The sequence below is a fragment of the Ictidomys tridecemlineatus genome, chromosome 4 (genome assembly GCF_052094955.1).
Source record: "Ictidomys tridecemlineatus isolate mIctTri1 chromosome 4, mIctTri1.hap1, whole genome shotgun sequence".
Taxonomy (NCBI): Eukaryota; Metazoa; Chordata; class Mammalia; order Rodentia; family Sciuridae; genus Ictidomys; species Ictidomys tridecemlineatus.
The window spans coordinates 50,215,273-50,242,719 of record NC_135480.1 but is presented as its reverse complement, the minus strand read 5'-3'; the positions used below and the strand labels follow the sequence as shown (position 1 = coordinate 50,242,719).

General features: G+C 35.5%; 1 protein-coding gene across 3 annotated transcripts in view; it reads left to right on the top strand.

Moving 5' to 3' along the window:
- The window catches only part of Usp47 (ubiquitin specific peptidase 47), a 111,900-nt gene extending 84,556 nt beyond the window's left edge, over positions 1–27,344 (top strand). Inside the window, exons 17-28 of one of the 3 annotated variants that reach the window (XM_078046481.1) lie at positions 6,630–6,837; positions 9,578–9,690; positions 12,161–12,280; positions 13,817–14,594; positions 19,607–19,782; positions 20,151–20,231; positions 21,630–21,745; positions 22,105–22,223; positions 24,330–24,460; positions 25,848–25,895; positions 25,986–26,116; positions 26,776–27,344. In XM_078046481.1, coding sequence (XP_077902607.1) covers positions 6,630–6,837; positions 9,578–9,690; positions 12,161–12,280; positions 13,817–14,594; positions 19,607–19,782; positions 20,151–20,231; positions 21,630–21,745; positions 22,105–22,223; positions 24,330–24,460; positions 25,848–25,895; positions 25,986–26,116; positions 26,776–26,950 — 2,196 coding nt within the window. In that variant the 3' untranslated portion in view covers positions 26,951–27,344. Of the gene's footprint in view, positions 1–6,629; positions 6,838–9,574; positions 9,691–12,160; positions 12,281–13,816; positions 14,595–19,606; positions 19,783–20,150; positions 20,232–21,629; positions 21,746–22,104; positions 22,224–24,329; positions 24,461–25,847; positions 25,896–25,985; positions 26,117–26,775 lie in introns of all 3 variants that reach the window. The other 2 variants (XM_005326794.5, XM_078046482.1) reach the window with 2 other exon arrangements.
- The last annotated feature ends 103 nt before the right edge of the window (positions 27,345–27,447 follow it).

The following is a 27,447-nucleotide window of genomic DNA, read 5'->3' as shown; positions in this document are numbered from 1 at the left end:
TATCAGGTGCGTCTCCTGTAGGCAGCATATTGTTGGGTCTTGTTTTGTGATCCATTCTACTAGCCTGTGTCTCTTAATTGGTGAGTTTAAGCCATTAACATTTAGGGTTATTATTGAGATATGGTTTGTTCTTCTAGCCATATTTGTTTATTGATGTTACTAAACCTGATTTGTTATTCTCTTTGACTACTTTCCCCCCTTTACTGTCCTACCTCCCATTGTTGGTTTTCAATGTTATTGTCCATTTCCTCTTCCTGTAATGTTTTGCAAAGGATTTTTTGAAGAGATGGTTTTCTAGCTGCGAATTCTTTTAACTTTTGTTTATCGTGGAAGGTTTTAATTTCATCTTCTATCCTGAAGCTTAATTTCGCTGGATACACGATTCTTGGTTGGAACCCATTTTCTTTCAGTGTTTGAAATATGTTATTCCAGGATCTTCTAGCTTTCAGAGTCTGTGTTGAGAGATCAACTGTTATCCTGATTGGTTTGCCCCTAAATGTAATCTGCTTTCTTTCTCTTGCAGCTTTTAAAATTCTCTCCTTATTCTGTATGTTGGACATCTTCATTATAATGTGTCTAGGTGTGGATCTCTTATGATTTTGCACATTCGGCGTCCTGTAGGCTTCTAGGATTTGGGATTCTGTCTCATTCTTCAAGTCTGGGAAGTTTTCTCGTATTATTTCACTGAATAGACTGTTTATTCCTTTGGTATGGAGCTCTGTGCCTTCCTGTATCCCAATGACTCTTAAATTTGGTCTTTTGATATTGTCCCATAGTTCTTGGATGTTCTGCTCATGGTTTCTTAGCAGACTTGTTGAGCTGTCTATGTTCTTTTCCAGTTGAAATACTTTGTCTTTATTGTCTGATGTTCTCTCTTCTAAGTGATCTACTCTGCTGGTAGTATTCTCAATTGAGTTTTTAAGTTGGTTTATTGTTTCCTGCATTTCTAGGATTTCTATTTGTTTGTTTTTTATTACCTCTATCTCCCTGTGAAATTGATCTTTTACTTCCTGGATTTGTTTGTCAATGTGATCTTTCATTGTCTGATTTTGCTGTCTCATGTCTTCCTTGAGACTCCAGATCATCTGAAGCATATATATCCTGAACTCTTTATCTGACATTCCATCTGTTGCAGCTATTACCTCTTCTAAAGTTGAGTTGACCTGCATTGCTTGTGGTCCTTTCTTTCCTTGTCTTTTCATGCTGCTCACGTTTCTTTCTGCTTGGTGAAACTGTTGTGTTTATGAGTTTTTCCCCCTAATTATTTATATTGCTCTTGTATAGTTGAAAAATCTCCCTTGTAGGGCGGGTAGTGGCTGTGCTCCTTCTCTAGTTGGGGTGATCTCAATACTGCGCTGGCGGGCCGCTAGGCCTGCTCTGCCGGTTGTTCACAGGTCTGCCCACCCTGTGGGTGCGGGTGGCGGCTCTGCTCTGCCCCCCCTCCAATTGTGGCGATATGACTATCACCCCCTCGGGTCGTTGGGCCTGATCCGGATGCGGGCGGCTGCTCTGCTCTGCCCCTACTCCAATTGGAGTGGTGTATCTACCATGCTGGCAGGCCTCTAGGCCTGTTCTGTTGGTGGGTCTCAGGTCTGCCTGACTCTGGCAGTAAGGGGAGTTGGGTGTCGAGAGTCCTTTGGTCCTTGCGGTCACGCCCACAGAGAGATTTTGAAGTTTCCTGGTTGTTTGCCAGGTGGGCGAGGCTATTAGCAGAGCCCGGAGGGCATGGCCATGTGCGGGGCCATACGGGGACCCTTCTAGCTGAGTCGGGCCACCGGGAGCCACGTGAAGAGCGGGGTAGCTGTGTCTGCGTGGTTAAGATCCGGGCGGGTGGTTTGGCTGTTCGCCGAGCGAGAGCAGGGCCTCCCGGGAGAGCCGGTATGGCGGAGGCGTCTGCCAGTTTGGGCTGCCACTCTGCTCCGGGCTGCCGCCGCTTTCAGAAGCTGCTGGTGGTTGCGGGATTGGACCTCTGCGCCCGCCAGGGGGGCCACCTGTAGAGCCGGGTAGCTGCGACCGCGTGGTTACGAACCAGGCAGGTGAGGCGGCTGTTCCCAGAGCGAGCACTAGGCCTCCCAGGGGAGCCCGGATGGCGGAGGCCGAATTCCGGTTTGGGTGGGGCGGGCCAAGTTGCTCCGGGTGTCCGCCACTTGCAAAAACGGCTGCTGGTTGCAGGAGTTGATTTCTGCATCCGCCGCGGGGCCACCTGTCTAGCCGGGTAGCTGTGGCCGCGTGGTTAGGAACCGGGTGGGTGAGGCGGCTGCTCCCAGAGCGAGCACTAGGCCTCCCAGGGGAGCCCGGATGGCGGAGGCCGAAATCCGGTTCGGGCGGGGCGGGCCAAGTCGCTCCAGGTGTCCGCCGCTTGCAAAAACGGCTGCTGGTTGCAGGAGTTGATTTCTGCACTCGCCGTGGGGCCACCTGTCTAACCGGGTAGCTTTGGCCTCGTGGTTAGGGACCGGGCGGGTGAGGCGGCTCCTCCCAGAGCGAGATCTAAGCCTCCCGGGGAACCGCTTGCCGGAACAGCTGATGGCTCGGGGACTAGATCTCTGTGCCCACGTGGCCGTCCAAGATCCACTTCTCTGGGACAAACTGTCACTTCCAATAAACCTACCAGTTCACGGCAGCTCTCTTCTTAAGGGAATTATGCTAGAAGTTCCTCCGTAGGTAGGCTGCCGCTGTTCCAATGGGTCTTTCTTATCTCGTTAAAGTGGAGACGTTAGAATCGCTGCTTCCTCGCCGGCCGCCATGTTGGATCCCAGTTGCTCTGTTCTTAGTTGCCCTCCTTATATCAAAGAAGACATTTGGCATTTGTTTTTTAGGGATTGGCTGGCTTTACTTAGCATAATCTGCTCTAATGCCATCCATTTCCCTGCAAATGCCATGATTTTGTCATTTTTTCGTGCTGAGTAATACTCCATTGTGTATAAATGCCACATTTTTTTTTATCCATTCATCTATTGAAGGGCATCTAGGTTGGTTCCACAGTCTAGCTATTGTGAATTGTGCTGCTATTAACATCGATGTAGCTGTATCCCTATAGTACGCTCTTTTAAGGTCTTAGGGGAATAGTCCGAGAAGGGGAATAGCTGGGTCAAATGGTGGTTCCATTCCCAGCTTTCCCAGGAATCTCCATACTGCTTTCCAAATTGGCCGCACCAATTTGCAGTCCCACCAGCAAAATACAAGTGTACCCTTTTCCCCACATCCTCATCAGCACTTGTTGTCGTTTGACTTCATAATGGCTGCCAATCTTACTGGAGTGAGATGGTATCTTAGGGTGGTTTTAATTTGCATTTCTCTGACTGCTAGAGATGGTGAGCATTTTTTTGTGTACTTGTTGACTGATTGTATGTCCTCCTCTGAGAAGTGTCTGTTCAGTTCCTTGGCCCATTTGTTGATTGGGTTGTTTGTTTTCTTATTGTTTAATTTTTTGAGTTCTTTGTATACTCTGGATATTAGGGCTCTATCTGAAGTGTGAGGAGTAAAAATTTGTTCCCAGGATGTAGGCTCCCTATTTACCTCTCTTATTGTTTCTCTTGCTGAGAAAAAACTTTTTAGTTTGAGTAAGTCCCATTTGTTGATTCTTGTTTTTAATTCTTGCGCTATGGGTATCCTGTTAAGGAATTTGGAGCCTGACCCCACAATATGTAGATTAGAGCCAACTTTTTCTTCTATCAGGAGCAGAGTCTCTGTTTTGTTATCAAGCTCCTTGATCCATTTTGAGTTAACTTTTGTATATGGCAAGAGAAAGGGATTCAGATTCATTTTGTTGCATATGGATTTCCAGTTTTTCCAGCACCATTTGTTAAAGATGCTATCTTTTCTCCATTGCATGCTTTTAGCACCTTTGTCAAATATATCTCTTTTATTCTTCTTTGGAAAATATACTCAATTGATTTTGAGAACTTCCTCACTCTGAAAGCCAGTTAATTATAATTAAAAACAAAATATTTATTTGTTCTTTCTAGTCATTTAGCAGCTATTTATTAAGTAGCTACTATATGAAGCATTAGAGATACCGGAAAAAGATGGTTACTACCCACATGGGGTTTGTAACACATTAGAAAAAAATAGTATTTAAACATCCCAATTTGCGTTGATTTTATTTTTTATAAGCTAAATCAATAGTATATTGAAATAATTTATTCTGAGATCTTAACCAGAATAGAGATATTTGGGGAACATTATTCTAAGCTGAGAAGGCAGCATGCGTAAAGCTCTGAGGTAAAGGAGGTGCTTGGCATGTTCAAGAAACAAAAAGAAGGAGTACTGTGTTTACGTTATCTTGAATTAGAGCACAGAATAACAAAATAAATTATGATATCTTATAGGAATGATATTACATTTTGTTCTAAGAATTATGAAAAGTTACTTGTGGGGTTGGAAAGGTAAATAGAGAAGCACTCTTACCGGATCATTCAAAATATCATTTGTGGTTCTTTACAAATGAAAAATTTCCCTTTTCCATAAAAACCTAATAGAACTTAACTAAAGTTAGTCATTCATTACCTGGAGAAAAATTCTATACTTTATCATTTTGTATATTTTATATGTATGATTAGTTAGACAACTAAAAACAGCTCACAAGATAGCTGATCCTTTTCTCAAAGTGTGAACCAGTGCATAACCTGTATCAGAATCACAATAAAAATAATGTTCTTATTTAAAAATGCTGATTTTTACAAATGAATCAGAATTTCTGTGTTCAACTTGGGAATAATGCATTTTAGACAGGTATCCCAGGGGATTCTTAGGTATATTAAAATTTGAGAACTGTTTGTATTATATACCTGGTCTTATAAAGTGTTTACCAATGTCGAAATTTTTACATTTTGTTGTGTGGCTATTTTAATTAATATCACTGTTCTTCTCTAGACTGTAAGCACATGAAAAGCAAATACTATTCTAGTTTTGCTCATCATTTCATTTCTGATACTTGCCTGGTATATATTAGAGTCCATATTGGGTGGATATGTAAATGAGTAAGTGAAGGAATAAACAATAAGATGGATGGATGGCTCTGGATTTACCTCATTGTAGCGAAATCCTTTAAACCTAGTGTTGGACTTAAGCATCATCCCTGTAAAACAGGGGTAAAACCAAATTAGACTAAAGTGGAAAAAATAACTTAACAAAATACAGTTTTACAGAGTAAGTTCAATTAGTGTTATAGCAATAAGGATAGTTCATCCATTGTTTAATATAGGAGGAAAAAAATATTTATCTCGAAAGTAGGAAATAAAAGTTCATAAAGAGTCAAACAGAAAAGAGAGATCAATCTTATATACCCAAAACAGAGCTGCTTCTCTGGGGGTGGGAGGTAGTGAAATAGAGATCAAGGGGTACACACTAAGGCTTTCAGATCTTCCTTTACAGTCATAATCACAACCCCTTCATGGACATTGAATACTTCTTAGCAGTCCTACTATGTTTCTCCAGAAGTCTCGTTTCCCATTCATGAGATGTTGCCTCCAGGGTACATTATCTACTAGTGACATGAGCTAGAGGAACATCTATAAATGCAGTTCTCAAACTATGCTTTGTAGGTGTTCTGGAGACTGATAGTAAAGGTTATGTCCATAGAGGAATGGATAACTCTTGGAAGAAATAGAAACCATAATTTTTTTTTATTGGTTGTTCAAAACATTACATAACTCATGGCATATCATCTTTCAAACATTTGATTCAAGTGGGTTATGAACTCCCATTTTTACCCCAAATACAAGTTGCAGAATCACATCGGTTACACATCCCCATTTTTCCATAATGCCATATTAGTGACTGTTGTATTCTGCTACCTTTCCTATCCCCTACTATCCCCCCTCCCCTTCCCTCCCATCTTCCCTCTCTACCCCATCAGCTGTTGTTCAATTCTCTCCCTTGTTTTTTTTTCCCCTTTCCCCTCACCATCTCTTATATGTAATTCTGTGTAACAATGAGGGTCTCCTTCCATTTCCATACAGAGAAACCATAATCTTTATAATGTTTACTAGATAGTCAAGTTATCAATTCTGTTATATATTGGATCAAAAAACCAAAGATGCGTGTTTTACTTGGTTGTTGTTCTCCCATTGTGTTTAGTAATTACAGAACAGTAGATTGTAATATATTGATTTTGAGCCCATCTAAAGTTTAGAATGTTGATTTTTTTATATAAAAAAGTCTTTATTGAGGACATGTGGAATGTAGCTTTTGAATCATCTTTTTAAAAATCCTCTATTCAGGGGTTGGGGATTATTTAGCTCAGTGGCAGAGCGCTTGCCTAGCTGGCTCAAGGCAGAGTTTGGTCCTTGACTCTTGGGGGGAAGATATAACCCTCTCCTGATGGGGAGAATCACAGACTCTGGGACAGGAGTCCCTGTGTTTCTTATTCGCTAGCAAAGCAATAAAACTTCTTTTTCCTTTTTCTTAAAATAAATAAATAAATGTCTTTAAAATGTTAGTGCATAGTATATGATTTGAAACATGGTCATTTAAAAATCACATTTAAGTTGTCTCCATAGCTTTGATGTCTTTGATTCAAATCATAACTACATAGATTTTGTTAAGACTATTGACTAATTAATAGGATTATCACACACAGGACTAAACACTATTATTTTTTTTCTCTTGCTTGGGTTGTTTTCTTCTAGATGATGGATTTAGAAGAGGTAATACCCTTGGATTGCTGTCGCCTTGTTAAATATGATGAGTTTCATGATTATCTAGAACGATCATATGAAGGAGAAGAAGATACACCAATGGGACTTCTTCTAGGTGGAGTCAAGTCAACGTATATGTTTGACCTACTTCTGGAGACAAGAAAGCCTGATCAAGTTTTCCAGTCTTATAAACCTGGAGGTAAGCAATCTTATGCTATTTTTATTTGTACTGGATTTAAATTTTTCACAAGAAAATGTTCTGTTTGTAGAAATAGATATAATTTAAACCTTTAAGTCTATTCTTAACATTTAGAATAATTGAAGTAGTTAGCAATAAGCTTGGAAATGAATAGCATCAGCAAGAAGTCTGCAATGGGATTTTCTTCTCTATTTTGTATTACTGAATCATTTGGTACTGAGTAATCCTATATGCCATAAATCCCTGAAATTAGCACCTAATCTCTTAGGAGGATCTCACTCTTCTTCTTACCTCATTCTCTTTTCCTTGCTTCAAAGAAACTTATTGCCAGAACGTCTCTGTTTTTAGTGTCTTTTTGGAAGAGGTGGATTCCTAACCCTATCACTGTCCACATTTCCAGTCTCTTTCTACAGACCCCGGGAGGCTTTTTGCTCTTTTCATGAATTCTGTCATATTTCCTTAGTACATTTGCCCTTTTCTTTGAGAATGACTTGGATAGCAAAGTATAATGCCCCTACTCTCTCTAGAGTAGTCCCTAAAGAGTTACATGGTCTTCTTCATTTCCAGAGTTTTCTTACTAGAAAACTGTATGTAAAGCATAATAAATAGGAGGAAAAATCCAAGCATAATTTTACAAAATTCTTACTGTTGTATCTCGACCCTAACTCCTGTCCATCGGTGGGAAGTCAAAATTCTGATTTGTGTTCTCTAATTTTTATCCCTGAAAGTTGAACTTAGAAATCTTATTGTGCCCTTTCATATTCTGTTTCTCTGTGGATCCCGCAGGCCTTCCTATTTTATGAAGGCTCTTCTTTCCAAAGTACATTAAATGTAATATTCTTCCATGGAACCCATCTTTCTCTCATGGGGGGAAATTTTATTTTTGAAAACTTGGTGCCTTTTGCAGTTGAACTCTGCTCATTCTGTAGCATTCCCCTGAAGAACTTTCTTAACTAGATAGAAAAAAGGATACAATTAAAGGATACCATGAGTCAGCAATAAAATCAATTAAAAAAAAGAACTGAGAATGTAACTACGAATTATAAATGTATAAAGTAATTTCTATTATTCACTAATTATTATGAAGTCTATTTTATCATTTAGATTTAGCAACATGGGGGAAAATCTGAGCATTGACATGAGGTTAAAACAAAGTAACTATTAAATATAGTACTTGAAAATCATTTGTTTTCCAATAAAGTAAAAGTTTGGTTATAAACATGATCTCCTAAAAACATAAGAGAAAGCACAATTAAAGTGTAATGTGAAGGATTTAAGTAACAAAACAGATAAATGAGACTAGTTTTTTTGTGTGTGCAGAATTTTCCATGTGTTATAGAGGAAAAGGAGGAGAGGAAAGGAGGACTTTGATTATGAGCAAAGTCATAAATGGTTTAATGAAAGCTGTTTAAAAGCCACTGGGATTCTATATATATGTCCCCTATAGTATTTGTTTTGCAGTCTCTAGATATTTATATTCGAATTTATTTATACATATTATATTTATATATTTACATATATATTTATATTTATTTAGTGCTATGGTTTTTGTTCTGTATTTGGAGCTTTAGAAGTTGATTTCAATTAATAATCCTCACTTTTCCCTTCCATTCTCTCCCCTTCCCATTTTTAAAAATTTATTCTAATTAGTTATACATGACAGTAGAATGCATTTTGACACATTGTACATAAATGGAGCACAATTTCTCCTTCTGTGGCTGTACATGGTACAGTTGCACCTGGAGTATAATTATACATGTATATAGGGAATAATGTCCATCACTTTCCACCATCCTTCCCATCCCCACACTTCCTACCCTTCCCTTACTCCCCTCTGTATAATCCAGAGTTCCTTCATTCTTCTATCTGCCCCCCACGCCCCACTATGGATCAGTGTCCGCTTATCAGAGAAAACATTTGGCCTTTGGGTTTTGGAGTTTGGCTTATTTCTCTTAGCATGATAAATATTCTCTTAGTATAATATTTTCTAGTTCCATCCATTTATCTGTAAATGCCATAATTTCATTCTTATAAGGCTGAATTATATTCCATTGTGTATCTGCACCACATTTTCTTTATCCATTCATCTGTTGAAAGACATCTAGTTTGATTTCATAGTTTAGCTATTGTAAATTGAGCTGCTATAGACATTGATATGGCTGTGTCACTGTAGGATACTAATTTTAAGTCCTTTGGGTGTAAACCGAGGAGTGGGTTAGCTGAGTCAAATGGTGGTTCCATTCCAAGTTTTCTGAGGAATCTCCATACTGCTTTCCATATTGGTTGCACCAATTTGCATTCCCATCCACAGTGATTTTTAATAATGTGCTTTTAATAAATTTGTCAATAGTTATGTTTTAGAACGAAATAAAGCCATACATTTTTAAAAATCACATTTTACTTTTGTAGGTAATGTATAGTGCAGAGGGCAAAAGTAATACTTCGTAGTGAAGACTGCTATTTTTAAAGAAATCTAAGAGAACTTTTTAACTAGCCTCATTTCCTTGTGTCTCTTTGCTTGTATTGTGATAAATTGTGAAGAAGTTTTAAACATGTGTTATGTGTATAAAGTACATTTATATACTGGTAATTAGAAAATACTCTCTTAATTAAAAACACTGTTTTAACACTGTTAGCAGCACTCATCTATTAAAAACACATTAAGAATGTAGTGCTCATATGAAATAGATTTAAAAAATAACCTCCAATTATGTTTTTGTATCTTCACATGTGACAGAAGTGATGGTGAAAGTTCATGTTGTTGATCTAAAGGCAGAAACTGTAGCTGCTCCCATAACTGTTCGAGCTTACTTAAATCAAACGGTTACAGAGTTCAAACAACTGATTTCAAAGGTAAGTTTTAAAATTGGTCAGTGAATATCTTTTGAGGGCCTGCTGGAGGCACTGTGTGATAGTTATAAGTAAAATGTAGGCTCTACCTTAAGAGGCAGTTTTTATAGTTAGGGCACAACTCTAGTAGGAAAGGACATTTCAGATAGAAGGAACAAATTGAACCAAGTATGGAGGCAAAAAAGCATGAAGCAAATACACATAACCATAATTTTGTGAGCTTTGGGTGGATCATTGTGAAGTGGGCCTGGAGATGTAAATTCAGTTATTTAATGGGAGGCTTTAAACAGGAATAGTGAAAATTTGGGCTCCCTTTTGGTGCAGGCAATAGAGAGTAGATTTTTTTTATTTGTTTTCTTTTTTAAGTACAGCAGTAGTATGAACAGATCTGTGTTATAGATTGAAAAGTCTGCTGACAGTAGACTGGTGATTCAGATGGATTGAAGGAGAGTCAGAAATGGGGATGAGGAAGCTGTTGAAATAATTCAGTTGAAGGCATATGGCTGGAAATGAGAGAAAGTAGAGCTTATGATAGATTGTGAGAGTGATTATATAAATAGACTCTGTAGGACTTTTAATTGGTGAAAGTTGGTGTAAAACAGGAGTACAGAGACCCTGAAAAGCTTCAAATTTGGGTGACAGAAAGGTAATGATATATTAATAGCAATAGAGGAGTGAGGTGGAGAAGCAGACTCAACATGGAAGGGGATGAGTTAAATATTGGTCCCATTATGCAAGTTGGTGATAGAAAACATAGTCTTGTTCCAGATTTTTGAACTGGAAAAATATGATGATGAAAACATTTAAATTTCTTTGGGGAATGGGCTAGTCTACTTCAGACAAACCGTTACTTACTGTCTTTTCAAGCGTCGTGTACACTATAGAACCTTGAACACACACGAGCGGGCAAAATTTTACAGGGTTCTCTAACTCGCGTAGTGAAAATTGTTCAGTAATTGAAAATTAGGAAATTGAGTCTGGTTTTCAGCCATTTATCTTTTATCTCATTATATGGGGGTTTAATACCAGTATAGCAGGGTTGCCATAAACATTAAAAAATAAGTGCTTTGTATGAAAAAAATTGTAAATATTATAAGAATTGGTGGCAATTATTATGTTAAACACAAAACAATGACTTCTAACACTTTTTACAAAGTAATAATATTCAGGAGACAAACGATGTTGCAAAATTATATTTTTTATGATTAAATTGCTAATAAATTCATACTATGTTAATATAATTGCTCTTCATTTAAACAATACAAATGCTAGATGTAAAGAATTTCAGTTTAGTCTGGAGTATAAGCACTCACATAGGATACAAACACACACACATATAATGTACTGATTCCTTCCCTGATGAAGCTAATAATCTTCTTAAGGAAAAATATGTTTAAGAAACAAATGTAGCACTGCGGGGCCACGCAGCCTGTGATCCTAGCAGCTCCAGAGGCTGAGGCAGGAAGATCACAGTCAGCCTCAGCAATTTAGTGAAGTCCTAGGTAACTCCTTGAGACCCTGTCTCTAAATAAAATACAAAAAAGGGCTGGAGATGTGGTCAGTGGTTAAGTGCCGCCGGATTCAATCCCCAGTGCAAAAAAAAAAAAAAAAAAACAAAGAAGAGGAGGAGGAAAAGAAATGTAGTCAAAGGACATTGTGCTAGCAAATATTGTTTGTTTTTGTTTTGTAATAGTGAGGATTGTATACAGGGGTATATTACCACTGAGCCACACCCCCAATCCTTTTTAATTTTTACTTTGAGACAGGGACTCACTAAATTGCTGAGACTAGTCTATAACTTGTGATCCTTCTACCTCACCTACTGGAATTACTGGCGTATGCCACTGTACCCCACATTAAATATACTGTTTCAAAATATAATGAAGCTGCCTGAGAATTTGATGTTCACAGCTGACACCATTAGTTGTATTGAAAACAAATTGTTTTAAAATAAATTATTTTTATTTGCTCATTTTATCTGAAATTGATAAAATTACTGCAAAAATTAAGAATGTGGAATTTCAGAATAACTTAGTATTAATCCCATTTTCAACAGATTAAAACTGATTTAGTAAAAGCATCAACAATTTATTTACAATATATAGCAGGGCCTATCAAAAAACCAAGATATTTTAACTCTTGGTTTGACATCAACTCTCAAAGTCAATTATTCACTGCCTTTAGAATCACATCACCTCCTCTACATGATGTGTGAGAGGAGTAGAATCTTTAGCAAAAAAATCCTACCTTTAAAATCAGAGCATACATTTACAAGAGATACTTTGTTTTTCTAATTCATATCTTAATTAATGGATATAACTAGTAATTTTTTCCTTAGATTCTCCAAAAATTTTAAAACCTCTGCCAAAATTATTTTTCTCTTTATTTTCTCTCTGATATTTTTAAGAACTTTCTACATCAAGCAAAAGTACTTTTGAAAGAGTACTTTTTTATGAAATTACTTTCATTGTAGGCCATCCATTTACCTGCTGAGACCATGAGAATAGTACTGGAACGCTGCTATAATGATTTGCGTCTTCTCAGTGTACCCAGTAAAACCCTGAAAGCTGAAGGTTTTTTTAGAAGTAACAAGGTATGTCCTTTTTTATCTTTATTACTATTTTCTTTGCTGATAATAAGTGAAATGAAGTTCAATGTTATACACTTGACCTCCTGAGCTGTCCACCATGTGTCTGGACCTGACCTTTATAATTTGTACTTCCTCCCAATAATTACCTTCCTTAGTAGTCAGGTTCAGTCAGGCTTCTTTCTCTCCTTTGAATCAATTCTTTCTGTGTGTGTCTCCTCTTTGTGTGCACTACTACCTGGAGTGTTATTTCTTCTCTCTCTACATTTGTTTTTCAAGCCTCAGATTAGTCCTGCCTCTTTGTTGAAGGCTTAATGACTGAATCTACTTACAATGATTATGTCTTCTCAATTTTGTTCATCCTTGGCTTCTTCCAAAAAGATAGTTCTTTATACCGAAAGCTAAAGGCAAGCCTACTATACAGAATATTATCATTTTGGATTTATCACATTTTCCAGTCTCATTCATCTTAGTGCATCTTAAGTCTTATATCTCATTTAACCATTTTCAGTATTTTTTAAAATGTTATTTTCATTCACCTATATCCTAATACTTTTCTGTGTGTTGTTTTTTTTAAAAAAATATATTATCTAATAGTTCTGATTTGTATCATTTATTAGCTAATAATAGTGTTATTTTATGCAAAAATAATGCTGTTGATAGTGCCAATTTTGTGTATGTGAATTTCCTTTCTTTAAACTTTTTGTTATGGAACATTTCAAACATATACAAAAGCAGAGAGACTATAGAGTAATGCCCTTCCATGTCCCCATCACCCAGCTTCTACAGTTATCAACTCTTTTTTCATATGTATGTAACTACTCACTTTCTCTAAATCATTTGAAAAATATCCTCTGCATCATCTCTTTTCATCTATTAATAATGTGAACATGTATCTCTCCGGGGTGAGAATTCTTTTTAAAAAGTAAATGTAATTTTAAAAAATAAGTATAATTATATACCTAAAAAAAATCTAAATGTTTTGCACACTATTTAGACCATATTCCAATTTCTGTGAATATCTTAAAAAACTTTTTTTCAAATAAAGGGAAGTATGGGGAAGAAAAGTTCATAATATATTTCTTAAGACATAATGTATTTCTTAAGCTATAGAATTTCTTGTGTTGTTTGTTTGTTTGCTTCCTTGCACTTTATTTGTTGTAAAACCAGATCATTTGCTTATTAAATGTCTTTAAAATTTGGATTTATTTATATTCCTTTATTCATGCTCAACTTTAGCTTCCTAAAAGGCAGCATGTATAATATAAAACGTTTTTATAAATGAGCAGCCCAGTAAAGAAAGTGTATGTGTTTGTGTCTGTCCATATCTGCCCATCTTGGCATAGTTTTATGGCTAATTGCAAAGACTGATGAGCTTAATATTTCTTTTATTTTAGTCTCCAAAACAATGCAGTATCCTTTGGAAACACTATCATCACAATTTTATGATTTATTATGCACAGCCTTATATTGATTTTATTCTAATGATGAATAAAAATATCACTAACAAACTACATTGTAACTCTTTAACTTACTATTTAGGTGTTTGTTGAAAGTTCCGAGACTTTGGATTACCAGATGGCCTTTTCAGACTCTCATTTATGGAAACTCCTGGATCGACATGCAAATACAATTCGGTTATTTGTTTTACTACCTGAACAATCCCCAGGATCTTATTCCAAAAGGACAGCATACCAGAAAGCTGGAGGTGATTCTGGTAATGTGGATGAAGATTGTGAAAGAGTCACAGGACCTGTAGGGAGCCTAAAGTCTGTGGAAGCTATTCTGGAAGAAAGCACTGAAAAACTCAAAAGCTTATCGCTGCAACAACAGCAGGACGGAGATAATGGGGACAGCAGCAAAAGTACTGAAACGAGTGACTTTGAAAACATTGAATCACCTCTAAATGAGAGGGACTCTTCAGCATCAGTGGATAATAGAGAACTTGAACAGCACATTCAGACTTCTGACCCAGAAAATTTTCAGTCTGAAGAACGATCAGACTCGGATGTGAATAATGACAGGAGTACGAGTTCAGTGGACAGTGATATTCTTAGCTCCAGTCATAGCAGTGATACTTTGTGCAATGCAGATAATGCTCAGATCCCTTTGGCCAATGGACTTGACTCTCACAGTATCACAAGTAGCAGAAGAACTAAAGCAAATGAAGGGAAAAAAGAGACATGGGATACAGCAGAAGAAGACTCTGGAACCGATAGTGAATATGATGAGAGTGGCAAGAGTAGGGGAGAAATGCAGTACATGTATTTCAAAGCAGACCCCTATGCTGCAGATGAAGGCTCTGGGGAAGGACATAAATGTATGTACTTCAAAAGGAAATGGTTCTTTGAAACAGCATCAACTTTTTCCTCATTACAATTTTTAGTTGAGAATTGGTGACCAGCTGGTTAATCAATACATTAGTCAATACTTATGTCAAGTTTTGTGAAATTGTTTTTTTTTAAAAAAGATAATTCAATATTAGGAAAGAATAATGATAAAAATACCAAGTTTAAAAAAAAATGAGGAATAGTTAAAAAAAAGCTGACCCTCCTCCCTCAATTAAAAAAAAAGCCCAGATAACTTTAGAAAATTTGATATTCAATGCCCAGAAATTTTTATTTTATTTTATTTTATTTTATTTTTTGGTACTGGGGATTGAACCCAGGGGCACTCAACCACTAAGTCACATCCCTAGCCCTTTTTATTGTTTATTTTGAGACAGGGCCTCATTAAGTTGCTTAAGCACCTTGCTTTTGTTGAGGCTGGCTTTGAATTCAAGATCCGCCTGCCTTAGCCTCCCAAGCTGCTGGGGTTTCAGGTTAGCACCACTGCGCCTGGCCCCAGGAAAACTTTTTATTTGTGCATTCTCTCTATCCCCATTGCAATCAAGGACAACTTTTCCTCACCCCTAAAAATCCATAATTAACAGGAAAGTCAGACTTCAGGCAGGGTACAAACTAGAAGCTCTGAATTGTATAAATCTCAAAAAGATGAAAGAGATCTGCCAGTGTGGGGGTGTAAGACAAGTAGTAACAACACAAACATACAAATATGTAACATTCTGTGAGTTTTTTTAAAAAAAGAACATTTGAAAAGAACTTTAATGAAACCTCATACTAAAACTAGCCAAAGAATTAGCAACACAATGAAGTTCAAAATATAATTTTTTTCAAATGTAAAAGAAATATTTGAAAAACCAAATTAATGAAACAAATATGACCCCTTATATTTTTAGTTTTGAGAATGCTTATTTTCCCTTAAAGCTTCTCTGAAATTAATAAGACTTTGGTATCTTTTTTTGACAAATAAGAAAACTGAAGCTCTCAGAGGATGAATAATTTGCTTAAAAGTACATATAGTTAGTGAATAGTGGTACTATTATTAGAATAAAAGGCTTCTAATTGAATACACATGCTTTTACCTTTGGCAGAAAACCCTGCTTTATATCTATCCATTCTCCCACCCCATTAGTTATTTCCTGAATCCATTCTAGATACCTGCATAGCTATTGGAAGTAGAGACAATTAAGATGTAGTTTTATACTGCATCTACCAGGGAAGAGGTGTACAACCAAAAAAAAAAAAATTAGTGCTATGATTATTGAAGTCTGAGAATTCTGTCTTTTAAAAGAAAGTTGTAGAAATTATGAAATCAGTACTAAAGTATATAAATTTGTGCTTTTGGCTATGTATTTCCAAGTAATAATCATAAGACTTCCATACGTATATCTTACAGAGAGTCAGGTGTGGGAATGTGGATTAGTCACCCAAAATGGAGATAAAAATTATATAATGCTTTAAGCTTCTATGGAGCTTTTACCTAGGCTGCTCAGCATTATTTCATTTTAGTTCTCTTAACATAAAATTATTATCATTAATTAGTTTTCACTGGTGAAGTAACTGGCTCAAACAAGTTAAAATATTTTGCTTGGGTCACACCACTCCATAACTGCTGTCACTGTTATTTTTCTTACATCATAGTAATGAAAAAATAGCTACTCTGCTTCCTTAGCATAGTGAATCCGTCAAAGATCTGGGAAAATTAAGAGTAGCTCCTCTTTAGGAAAAGATTGTTCTTTTTAGTGGTCTGTTTTAGAATGATGTGCAGAAAATTTGGATGATTGTCTTAACCTTAGGAAGAATTTAATTGGAAATACTTATTGTTTGAAAAATCTCATTTCTATCATAGGATAGTAAATAAACCTTTTTTTTCCCTTATACCAGGGATTGAACCCAGCGGCACCTTACCACTGAGCTACATCCTCAGTGATTTTTATCTTTTATTTTGAAGCAGAGTCTTGCTAAATTGCTAAGGCTGGCCTCCTGCCTCAGTCTCCCATAGTTGCTAGGATTGGTGTGTGTAATTGTGTCCAGTTGATAAACTCTTTTAAAAGGAACATTGCTGGCTATTTTAACCTTTTTGGAAATTCGTACTAGTCTAATTTACTAGTATTCACTGAAATAATAAATATAATGAAGAGAAACCATCTGCTACAGTTTACATAGGCTTTCAGAAATCATACACAAGGTTTATTTAGATCTACTTAGAGTACAGCAAAGTTAGCTAGTCAAAGTCAAGTCTAATATATAAAGAGGACCCAGGAAATCATTCGGGAATATGCCTTTTTGTGTTTAGAAACTCATTCAGAGAAAGGGGAAGAGAGATAATAAACAGGAGCCAGGTTTTTCAGGAGTAGGTACTAAGAACAGTTCATCACAGTTCCTCAGTGATCTCAAAGTAGGTACCTAGGAAAACAAGTGAGCAACGAGTAAGTGACAAAATGGCCAAGTATAACAGGTAAACAAAGAACCTGATACCTGAAGAGTGACATGTTGTATGCAATATAGGCATTTCACTTAGGAAATAATTGAACTGGTCATTGTCAGTTATGACCCAGGAATTGTTTAGGGAGTTTCTATAGATGATTCTGTGGAAATACTTTACTCATGGGATCTAGTTATAGTTTCTAGGACCCTATATATAAACAGGAGGGCCAAGGTGGTAAATTGTAGTGCATTTGTACTGAAATATTTATGTACGATTTTTCTTCATTCAAGAAATACATATTTTAAAAAAAAGAAAAACTCTGAAGATATTTTGAGATTATGTTATAAAGAGACTGAATTCTCCACAGTCTTTTTTAGAGGTAGACAAAAAGTGGTATCATGGTCATCTCTAAAACTGAAATAATTAAGCCAATAAATTAACAATTCTTTGCCAGGACTATGCTTAGCAATTTATGTGTATTGACCCAACTGAGATATATAAATACTATAATGTTCATAATAAAGTAGATGTACTCAGAGTATAGGAAAGTTAGCTAGTCAAAATCAAGTCTAATATATAAAGAGGACCCAAGAAATCATTCAGGCCAGAACTTTTAATCTTTTGTTCCTACTCATCATTTTGAATGATTTTCAGAAAAAAAAAAAAAATTTCTATCTTCGTATATATACAATATTACTAGAAGTTAAAAGGGAAACCAAAATGGCAGTGTTATTTTGTATTTGAATAATGCTGTACTTGTCATAACAATAATATGTGAGATTAGTGTTACGATCTGTGGGAAAACTGAGATTCTGAGAGATTAGATACCCTACCTACAGCCATGTATAGGACTAAAGTGACAAAACAGATCTAGCCATAGATTTGGCACTGGGAATTGAACTGAGGGGTGCTTAATCACTGAGCCACAACCCCAGCCCTTTCTTTTTTTTTTTTTTTTTTTTTATTTTGAGACAGGTTTCTCACTAAATTCCTTAAGCCCTCATCAAGTTGCTGAGGCTGGCCTTGAACCTGTGATCTTCCTGTTTCAGCCTCCCAAGTCCCTGGGATTATAGGTATGTGCCACCACGCCTGGCTAGCCATAGACTTTTGATTTCTCATCAAGTAATTTTTCTGTTACCATCTATCCTCAAACTGGCTATCAGAAGCTTGCTGGCCAAAAGCTAGATTATTAGTGTTTATGGGCACTCCCTAAAGTTTAAAAGTTGACATTTTAAACAACCTAAAAGAAATGGCTGCCTCATAAGATACGTGATAACTGGGCATGGTGGTGCACATCTGTAATCCAAATTTACTCAAGAGGCTGAGGATCACAGGTTTGGGCCCAGCCTGATCACCTTAGTGAGACTTTGCTCAATGGTAGAATGCCCCTAGATTCAATCCCTACTACAGAAAAAAGGGATATAGTAAACAAAGTTCATCACATTTATATTTTCTTCAAATTTGTAGTCGTTACATTATAATGTAACTATATCTTAAAACCAAGAAAAGAGTCAGTGAACACTAATTCATTTGAAAAATCCATTAAAAAAATTCATATATCGGAGTTGGGATGACCTGAGAATGTAAATCTAGAGTGTTCTTAGATTCTCATCCTTTACCCTTGTCCTAGATTTTGTAGAAAAACATGACCTACAATCAGGGGAGTCTCAGGGATGTAGAAGGACCATGAACCTGAGCAGCATGGCAGTTCCTGTACTTAGCACTGAAAACGAGACAGCTAAGTTAAGTTTTTGTTAGAATATGAGGACCAGGATAAATAGAACATTCTGGAAATACCCTCATGAGTAGCTTATAAAATAAGGTACAAAAGATTGAAATGATTAAGTATTAGAAAAAATATAGCCTATCAAAGATTATCGTATTATAATGCCAAAGAGCTTGAGTTTAAGCCCAGGGGAAGTGGGAGTTTCTGGTCCACTTAAATTCAGTTCTCTTGCAGTCCAAATACATGGTTAATATGCTAGTCTTGATTTTTTTTTTTTTTCTGGTAGAAATGCCAGAAAAAAATTATACTGCTAGATAATATTCTAACAGTTTTGTAGGTATTTGCTGTTTTCCTGGCACTCTGCTAAAAGCATGATAAATGAACAGTATCAAAATCACAGTACACCATGAGGCAGGTACTAATATTATCTTCTTTTTTTCACAAAGAAACAAAGGTACAAATGCCCATGACCTGCTCCATGTCCTATAGTTAGTAAGCAGAGGAGGCAGGTGGAACTCAGTCAGAGCCTACACTATTACTGTGTAGAGCTTAAAATGTGTATATTTTAAAAGAATCCCTGTAGTTTGGTTTTGAAATTCAGCAATACAAATAAGTAAATAAGCAGTTAAATTATCTCAGAACAGTTAAAGCTGTCATATATTATCATATATTAAGTGTCCTTGTTTGTCTTCATCCAATACAGTATATTATCTAAAAGTCTAAGAGATACTTTTTTCTGCTTACTATATAAAAAGAAATTTATGACCTGTTTCATATACTCAAAGAGGTTTCTTTTACATTTTTGTTCCTTTTTTGTTTTGGTTTTTTGTGCTTAGGGTTGATGGTACATGTTGATAAAAGAATTACTCTGGCAGCTTTCAAACAACATTTAGAGCCCTTTGTTGGAGTTTTGTCATCTCACTTCAAGGTCTTTCGAGTGTATGCCAGCAATCAAGAATTTGAGAGCGTCCGACTGAATGAAACACTTTCATCATTTTCAGATGACAATAAGGTTGATTAATCATTGAATAATTAGATCTGTTTTAAATGATAGATTTGAGAACACCTTGCACTACTTCCTAGTAAGGTGGAGTAGATACCTTAAAAGAATGGTTTTTCTTTGATGTTTATTTGGGATGTTTTGATTATTGATATTCTTTATTCATCCATCAAATAGTTGTTAAATGTTAACTGTGCATCAGTTACTGTTCCAGGTCCTGGGCTTTCAGAGGTAAAAGATATACCTGTTCTCAAAGAGCCCCATAGTCTAGGGACTTTTGGAAAACAAAACTTGAACAATGAAGTGAGAATGGGTTATCTTTCTGCTGAGACAGTGTATCTTAAAAAAAAAAAAAATTGTTTTTTTTTTTTAATTTATAGATTACAATTAGACTGGGGAGAGCACTTAAAAAAGGAGAATACAGAGTTAAAGTGTACCAGCTTTTAGTCAATGAACAAGAGGTGAGTGATGCATCAAAGAATAGTTATTTTTTATAGTTACTGAAAATATAATAATGACCAGTCATTTCTTTTTATGATTTTAGTTTTGCAGATCTGTTGCATCTACTGAAGTCTGCCATTGTAGCACAAAAGTAGTCAGAGATGATAATATGTAAACTAATACAAAAGACTAAAAAAAAAAAATACAAAAGACTATATTGTAATAAAATTCCATTTATAAAAACAGTGGTGAATTTGACCCTCAGGTCATTATCATCACCTTGCTCTAAAATGTCAGTATAGTGCAGGAGTGAGGCAAAAATTTTCCTGTCTTTAAAAATAAGTTTGTTTATGCTTGCTTTCTTGGAATGATCATAAAATGTACAGATGGATAGCAGCTCACCTGTAAAATCTATAGAGACTTTTTATGTCCAGAGTCATTTTAGTGCGTAACAAGTATTTATATAGTATTTACTATTTGTTCTCCAAGTGCTTCTAAAAGCTAACTCATTTAATCCTTATAAGTTAACTCCATGATTTAAGTGCTATTTATTATTCCCATTTTAAAGGCAAAGAAACTGTGTCACAGAGAACTTAAGGATCTTATTAATGGTCACACATCTTGTAAATGGTGGTATTAAGGATCTGAGCAAGCTGGTTTTTAGGGAGTAATCAATAAAATATTTAGTTCCTGTGATGTAAAAGTCTTGTGGCTAATACCCAAAAGAATAAGACAAAGATCCTATTTTCAGGATGTTTATAACATCTTATTGGGAATGTAGACAAATAGGAAAACTGTAAATTTTTCATAAAATGCCTTTGTTCATTCAGCAAATACTTCATCAAACACGTTTCATATTTCTTATTTGTGACCATTATGGTCATTTTGACTTACATTTCTTATGAATTTGGGGTTTGTGGATCTATGTTTCTTTTCAGACAATTAATTAATGTGCTCATAGATTTAGTATGCATTTCCTCATTTTAGTCTATTAAAGTGATTCCTTTTATCATCAAAATCGCAATCATTTGAGCTAGGGATGTTGCTCAGTGGTAGAGTACTTGCTTAGATTAGTATGCCTAAAGCCCCAAGTTCAATCCCCATGGCTGCAAAAAAGAAAAATAAAATTGTAATCATTTTATTACAAGAAGGAAAATGTGAGTACATTATTCTAGTTAATCTTCACAGTGACTCAGTGAGAAAGATACCATTCCCAACTTAAATGAGAAAACTGAGGTACAGAGTTCAGAGACAAGAAAGCTGAGCTGGTAAGTCTGGAGCTAAGATTTGAAACTAGGAAAATAAGACTCTTAAACTTAGGCCCTTCACATATCATTAAAAAATACAAATAAAATGTCACCATAATCCTTATTTTAATGTATAATTCAAGCTCTAATTATTTATGTTTATATTCCCAGCCATGCAAGTTTCTGCTAGATGCTGTGTTTGCTAAAGGAATGACTGTGCGGCAATCAAAAGAGGAATTAATTCCTCAACTCAGGGAGCAGTGTGGTTTAGAACTCAGTATTGACAGGTAAAGCAAAATTACAGTGTTATCACCAGTTTGAAGAAAGGTGGTTGTATGGTCAGTTGATATAGACTGGTTTGATTTTCTAAATTTGGAAGAATTAAAATTTCTTGTGCTCTTCAGAATTTTAATAGTATTAAATAGCAGATTAGTAGTATTAAGCAAGAATATTAGAATTCTGTTTGAATTTCTTGTGAAGGATATTAAATTTGAAGTACTAGGAGCATTTCTTTACATTTTCCCCAGATTTAATGAATAGCCATTTTACTTTATTTGAACATAGTTTTCTTTTGTATCAGATTAACATTGTTTTTTTAAGCTAAGAATTTAAAATTGTACTAGTTTTAAATATGTTATGTTTGTAGGTTTCGTCTAAGGAAAAAAACATGGAAGAATCCTGGCACTGTCTTTTTGGATTATCATATTTATGAAGAAGATATTAATATTTCCAGCAACTGGGAAGTTTTCCTTGAAGTTCTTGATGGTATTAGCAATATTTTTGTGGGGAAAAGTATTAGAAATACCCTAAAACTAATAGAAGCCTACACTTTTTAATCAAATAATGAGTTATCAGGGATCTAATATGCCATATTACAGATTGATGCAATGCCTGCTTCTGTCCCATTACTGAGAGTTTTATTTACTGTCCCTGAGTTCTAGTATAATTGCTTCAGTTAATTTTAGAGAACATGTCTTTTACCTTTCTTCTTTCTCTTCTTTCTCTTGATACCATTTTCCTTTTAAATATTTCTTCTTTTTTCTACTTTGAGATCACTAATTCTCTCTTTTTGAAAGTACATTGTATAGCAAATTCTGCTAATATTTTCTTAGCCATGTTTATTATTTTGTTTCTTTTTTCATTATGGCTTATTTTGTATTGAAGATATGGTACTGATAATATAGCAAAGATTTTGAGGTTAAGGACTTAAATTAGTTACCTAGGCGGCCATTACAAAATACCACAAACTGAGTGGCTTAAACAATAGCAATTTATTATTGCACAGTTCTAGAGGCTTGAAGTCAGAGGTCTAGATGTTGGCAGGTCAGTTCCTTAAAGTCTTCTAAGGGAGAACCTATTCTATTCCCTCCTCTAGCTTCTGGAAGTTTGTTGGCATTTCTTAACTTATAGTTGTAGTACCTCAGGTCTCTGCCTTCATCTAAACATGGTGCTCTTCCTGTAGGCTTGTCTATACCTAAGTTTCCCCTTAAAACCGTTAGTCCTACCCTAATGACCTCATTTTAACTTGATTACCACTCTAAAGACCCTATTTCCAAATAAAGTTGCATTCTGAGTTACTTGGGATTTGTACTTCATACCTTTTGAGGATGAAACAACCCATAACAGTAACCTAGAAGAGCCCCTGTATTTGTTACACCTCTTGATTTACTGTCAGCATTATGACATTTAAAATATTGTTTTTGGAAGAAATAGTTGAAGGAAAGATGGCTTTGGGGAGTTCTCACTAGTTCTAAATCTTTTTTTTTTTTTTTTTTAACTGTTGTTGCTTAGAAGGATTTTAATTTAATTTTTTTCCTATAGAAATTAAAATACTAATTCTGGATGTTTTATGTAAGATTATGATAGTCTTATAGAGAGTTCAATAGTACAAACATCTCCTCTTTAGAGGCTATTTCAGTTCTAATTTGGTTTAAATATAAATAGTTGAAATTCTGATTAGTTGAAAAATTAACTGGAGAGGGAAAGAACTTCTGAGCATCATTTTGTGTGGGCAAGTGCTCCAGATTGCAGATTCCTTCTCTGAGTATCAGGGCCTTAGAGAATAACCACTGTGACTGGACAGGGACCATGAAGAAAATAGAAATCACACTTGGAAGGAAAGATTAAGTATAATGTATTGGCAAAGATGGTTAGATATCTCTAGTACTGGATTGTGGGTGCCAACATCAATATCACTTAAGTATATATTTATCATTAAAATAGTTGAATAAAAATAAGTCATGTAATTAAATCCAAGAAACATTTATTCAGCTGTATTCCACCAGATTCTGCTAATTCCTGGTGCTACAAAAATGAGTAAGAGCCAGAGATTGCCTATTACCTGCAATGTGGTCCATGGGAGAATTAAGAACTACAGACCTGTCATTCTAAAATAATAGGTACTAAGGGTCAAAATCAATGGAATTTGCTTTTGTATATACCAGAGAAGCAAGTGACATTGACTTGGACTTTAAAGAATCGCAAAATTTGGGAGTTTATGAAAAGAGAAGAAATAACTGACGTGAAAAAAAAAGGAAGGATAAAGTAAACATGACTTGATTATGGTTTCAGGTTGGGGTAATAGCCATTAGAGAAGCAAACACTGAAGATCCAGAGGAGAGAGTAATTGGTAAAGCAGCATCCAATAGGAGTCAGGAGGGAGTACTGGCTGAAGGATGGCTTTGAAGAATGGAAAGAAGAGAATAAACATTTCATTCTTAACTCCTTGGGATAATTGGTTTTTTCATGTCTACTTTTTTAAAGAATAGCGCTTGAAGTAAATCTTTTTGTTTAGTCAGGAACTATAGGGAAAGTCAAAATATGAACCTTTAGGGAAAATAGAATGATGGGCATGATCTTGCATGTTCTTAGGGGTAGAGAAGATGAAGTCCATGTCGCAGCTTGCTGTTCTGTCACGACGGTGGAGGCCTTCAGAGATGAAATTGGATCCCTTCCAGGAGGTTGTGTTGGAGAGCAATAGTGTTGATGAGTTGCGAGAGAAGGTAAGTTCATTTTAAACAAAATGAAGTAATATCCATTTTTCTTCCACTGCCAACAAGACAGGCCGGTAGGCTAGGAAGTGAATACCAAACATTATTGGCACAGCCTTCATTGGTCTCTGTTTACTTCTGGTTGTTCCTTAGAGCTCCTGAGGTTTTCAAAATTGCTTTGGCTCTTATTCATCTAGAAGTGGACCTTCACTTTCTGTTACCTGAAGCAGTTTTCTTAAGTAATTAGAATTAGTTACAAGTTAGTAGATTGCTGTAAGTCTAAAATAATTAAATAGAATTGAAAAATGAATTCAAATGAAGGTCTGTTTTGCACTTTAAGATGAGAACTGTAAGAATTTAAGGAGAAAGGAAAAATTACTCGTTACTCTATCAGTAGTACCAGTACAAAGCTTTTTTTTTTTTTCCCTCTTTGTTCTCTTTTTTTCTTTTAGATGCTGGGGATTGAGCCCAGAGCCTCACACATGCTAATCAGGCACTCTACCACTGAGCCACATCCCCTAGTCTTGCAAATGCATTTGGATAAATATTTATTTTTCATACTTCATACCAGACACAAAAATAAATTCTAAATGTATTAAATGTATATAAGAAAAAATGGTAAAGGTACTGGATCACAATATTAAAAATATGTATATAATCCTGAAGAAAGATATTTGTAAGCATAATGCCAAAAGCCCAAAGAAAGAAAGGAAATACTACATACAAGCTTAAATTATCTGTAGAGCCAAAACCGGGTATTTAAAAAACTATATATAAACAAAGATAAAAGAGAAGAAAATTATTTAAACCTATATGCAACAAGTTGTCCATAATAAAGATGGACAGCCTAATTTTAAAAATAGGCTAAGAACATGAATAGATGAATAGGCAATTCATAGAAGAAATACAAATTAATACCATTATGTTTCATCTCTTAATGTGAAGATTTAGAAAATTTAAAAATACCTGGAGTTGTCAAGGTTTCAGGGGAAATGGGCAATATCAAATGCCTCTGATAAATATCCAAATTCAGTCTTTTTAGGGTCAAATTCCACATCTTAGGAATTATATCTGTGAAGTTATATAAAATTATACTTATGTAAAATTATTCTTATAGAAATATTTATAAATATAAGTTTACGCATTGTAGAAATGTGTGAGTAGATTTATGTACATGTAGAAGACCTGGAAGGAATGTATTAACTTGATGTTTGTCGGGCTTAGCATTTGCATGGTGGCCAGAGGAGAGAATTACACTTTCTGCTTTTTCTTCTAATTTATTACATCAGCATATTTTTTTTTTGGTGGGAGGGGGATCAAACAATTTGTGGGATAAAAAGAAAATAATTTCCAAGTTTATTTTTTTAAATTAACTTATATAAGACCTTTTCTTTTACAGCTTAGTGAAATCAGTGGGATTCCTTTGGAAGATATCGAATTTGCCAAGGTAAAGGCCTGAGAGTGTTAAATCTGTGTATTAATACACAACAAACATGGCTATAGGCATGATCTATGTATTCATTTTTTTTCTCCTTAGGGCAGAGGAACTTTTCCCTGTGATATTTCTGTCCTTGATATTCATCAGGATTTGGACTGGAACCCTAAAGTTTCTACCTTGAATGTCTGGCCTCTTTATATCTGTGATGATGGTGCCGTCATATTTTATAGGTAATATTCCAATATTTTTGTTGCTTGTTCTTGTAATGATAAACTATTTTTAGCATGCATGAATATCTTGTTTACCATAAATTTACTGTTATTTTGATAGAGAATAGTACTAACCAGTAGAAATGCAGGGAGTGTCACACATTATAGTTTGAAATTTTCTAGTAGACACATTAAAAATAGTAAAAAGAAATAGGCAAAATTAATCCAATACTTGTAATCCAATTCATCCAAAACTATTATCATTACAACATGCAACCAGTACAAAAAATGATTTATGGGATAATTTATATTCTTGTACCAAGTCTTAGAAATGTTGTGTACTCTACTTTCAGTACATCTCATTGTGGATCAGACACATTTTAAGTGCTTGTTAGTCACATGTGGCTAGTGATCACCTAATGGGATAACACAGATATAGAGAAATAATGATAATTTTTGAAGCCAAGGAGGTGGGGGTTCAAGTTTAGCCTTTTATTTACCTAGCTATAAGATTCCCTAGTATGTGAGATTATATTCAACCTCACCAGTGACAGATTTTATATTCAACCTCACCAGTGACAGTCTGAGTGTCTAGCTAAGGAGCATCATAGCATTCAAGCATAAATTAATAGAGGCAGTTGGATAACTAGTCTCATATGTAATTCATATTTTAAATAAAGGGATAAAACAGAAGAAGTAATGGAGTTGACAGATGAGCAAAGAAATGAACTGATGAAAAAAGAAAGCAGTCGACTCCAGAAGACTGGACATCGTGTAACATACTCGCCTCGTAAAGAAAAAGCACTAAAAATATATCTGGATGGAGCGCCAAATAAAGATCTGACTCAAGACTGATTCTGCTAGTGTAGCATTTTCCCTGAGGGATTTTTTGATTTTAACTAGATGGTTCACTACTACTGTGTAGTGCCATTATGGCCGGACATGGTTGGGGTAACCCAGTGACACCAGCACTGATTGGACTGCCCTTCACCAATCAGAAGCTCAGTGCCCAATGGGCCACTGTTTTGACTTGGAATCATGTTGTGCACTATAGTCAAATGTACTGTAAAGTGAAAAAGGGATGTGCAAAAACAATAAAAAAAAAAAAAAAGCAAAACCTGCTACTAGAAAAGGGGGAAGGGGAATGAGTAAACTTCTTTTATTGCGGACAAATGTGCACATAGCCGCTAGTAAAACTAGCCTCAAACAGGATGCTCATAGCTTAATAATAAAAGCTGTGCAAAGGCCATGAATGAATGAATTTTCTGTTTATTTCACTGATACACACATTACCTCATTGACAATTCAGAAGTAAATGCAGCGTGTGTTGTCTCTTGGAAAGCAGCAAAAAT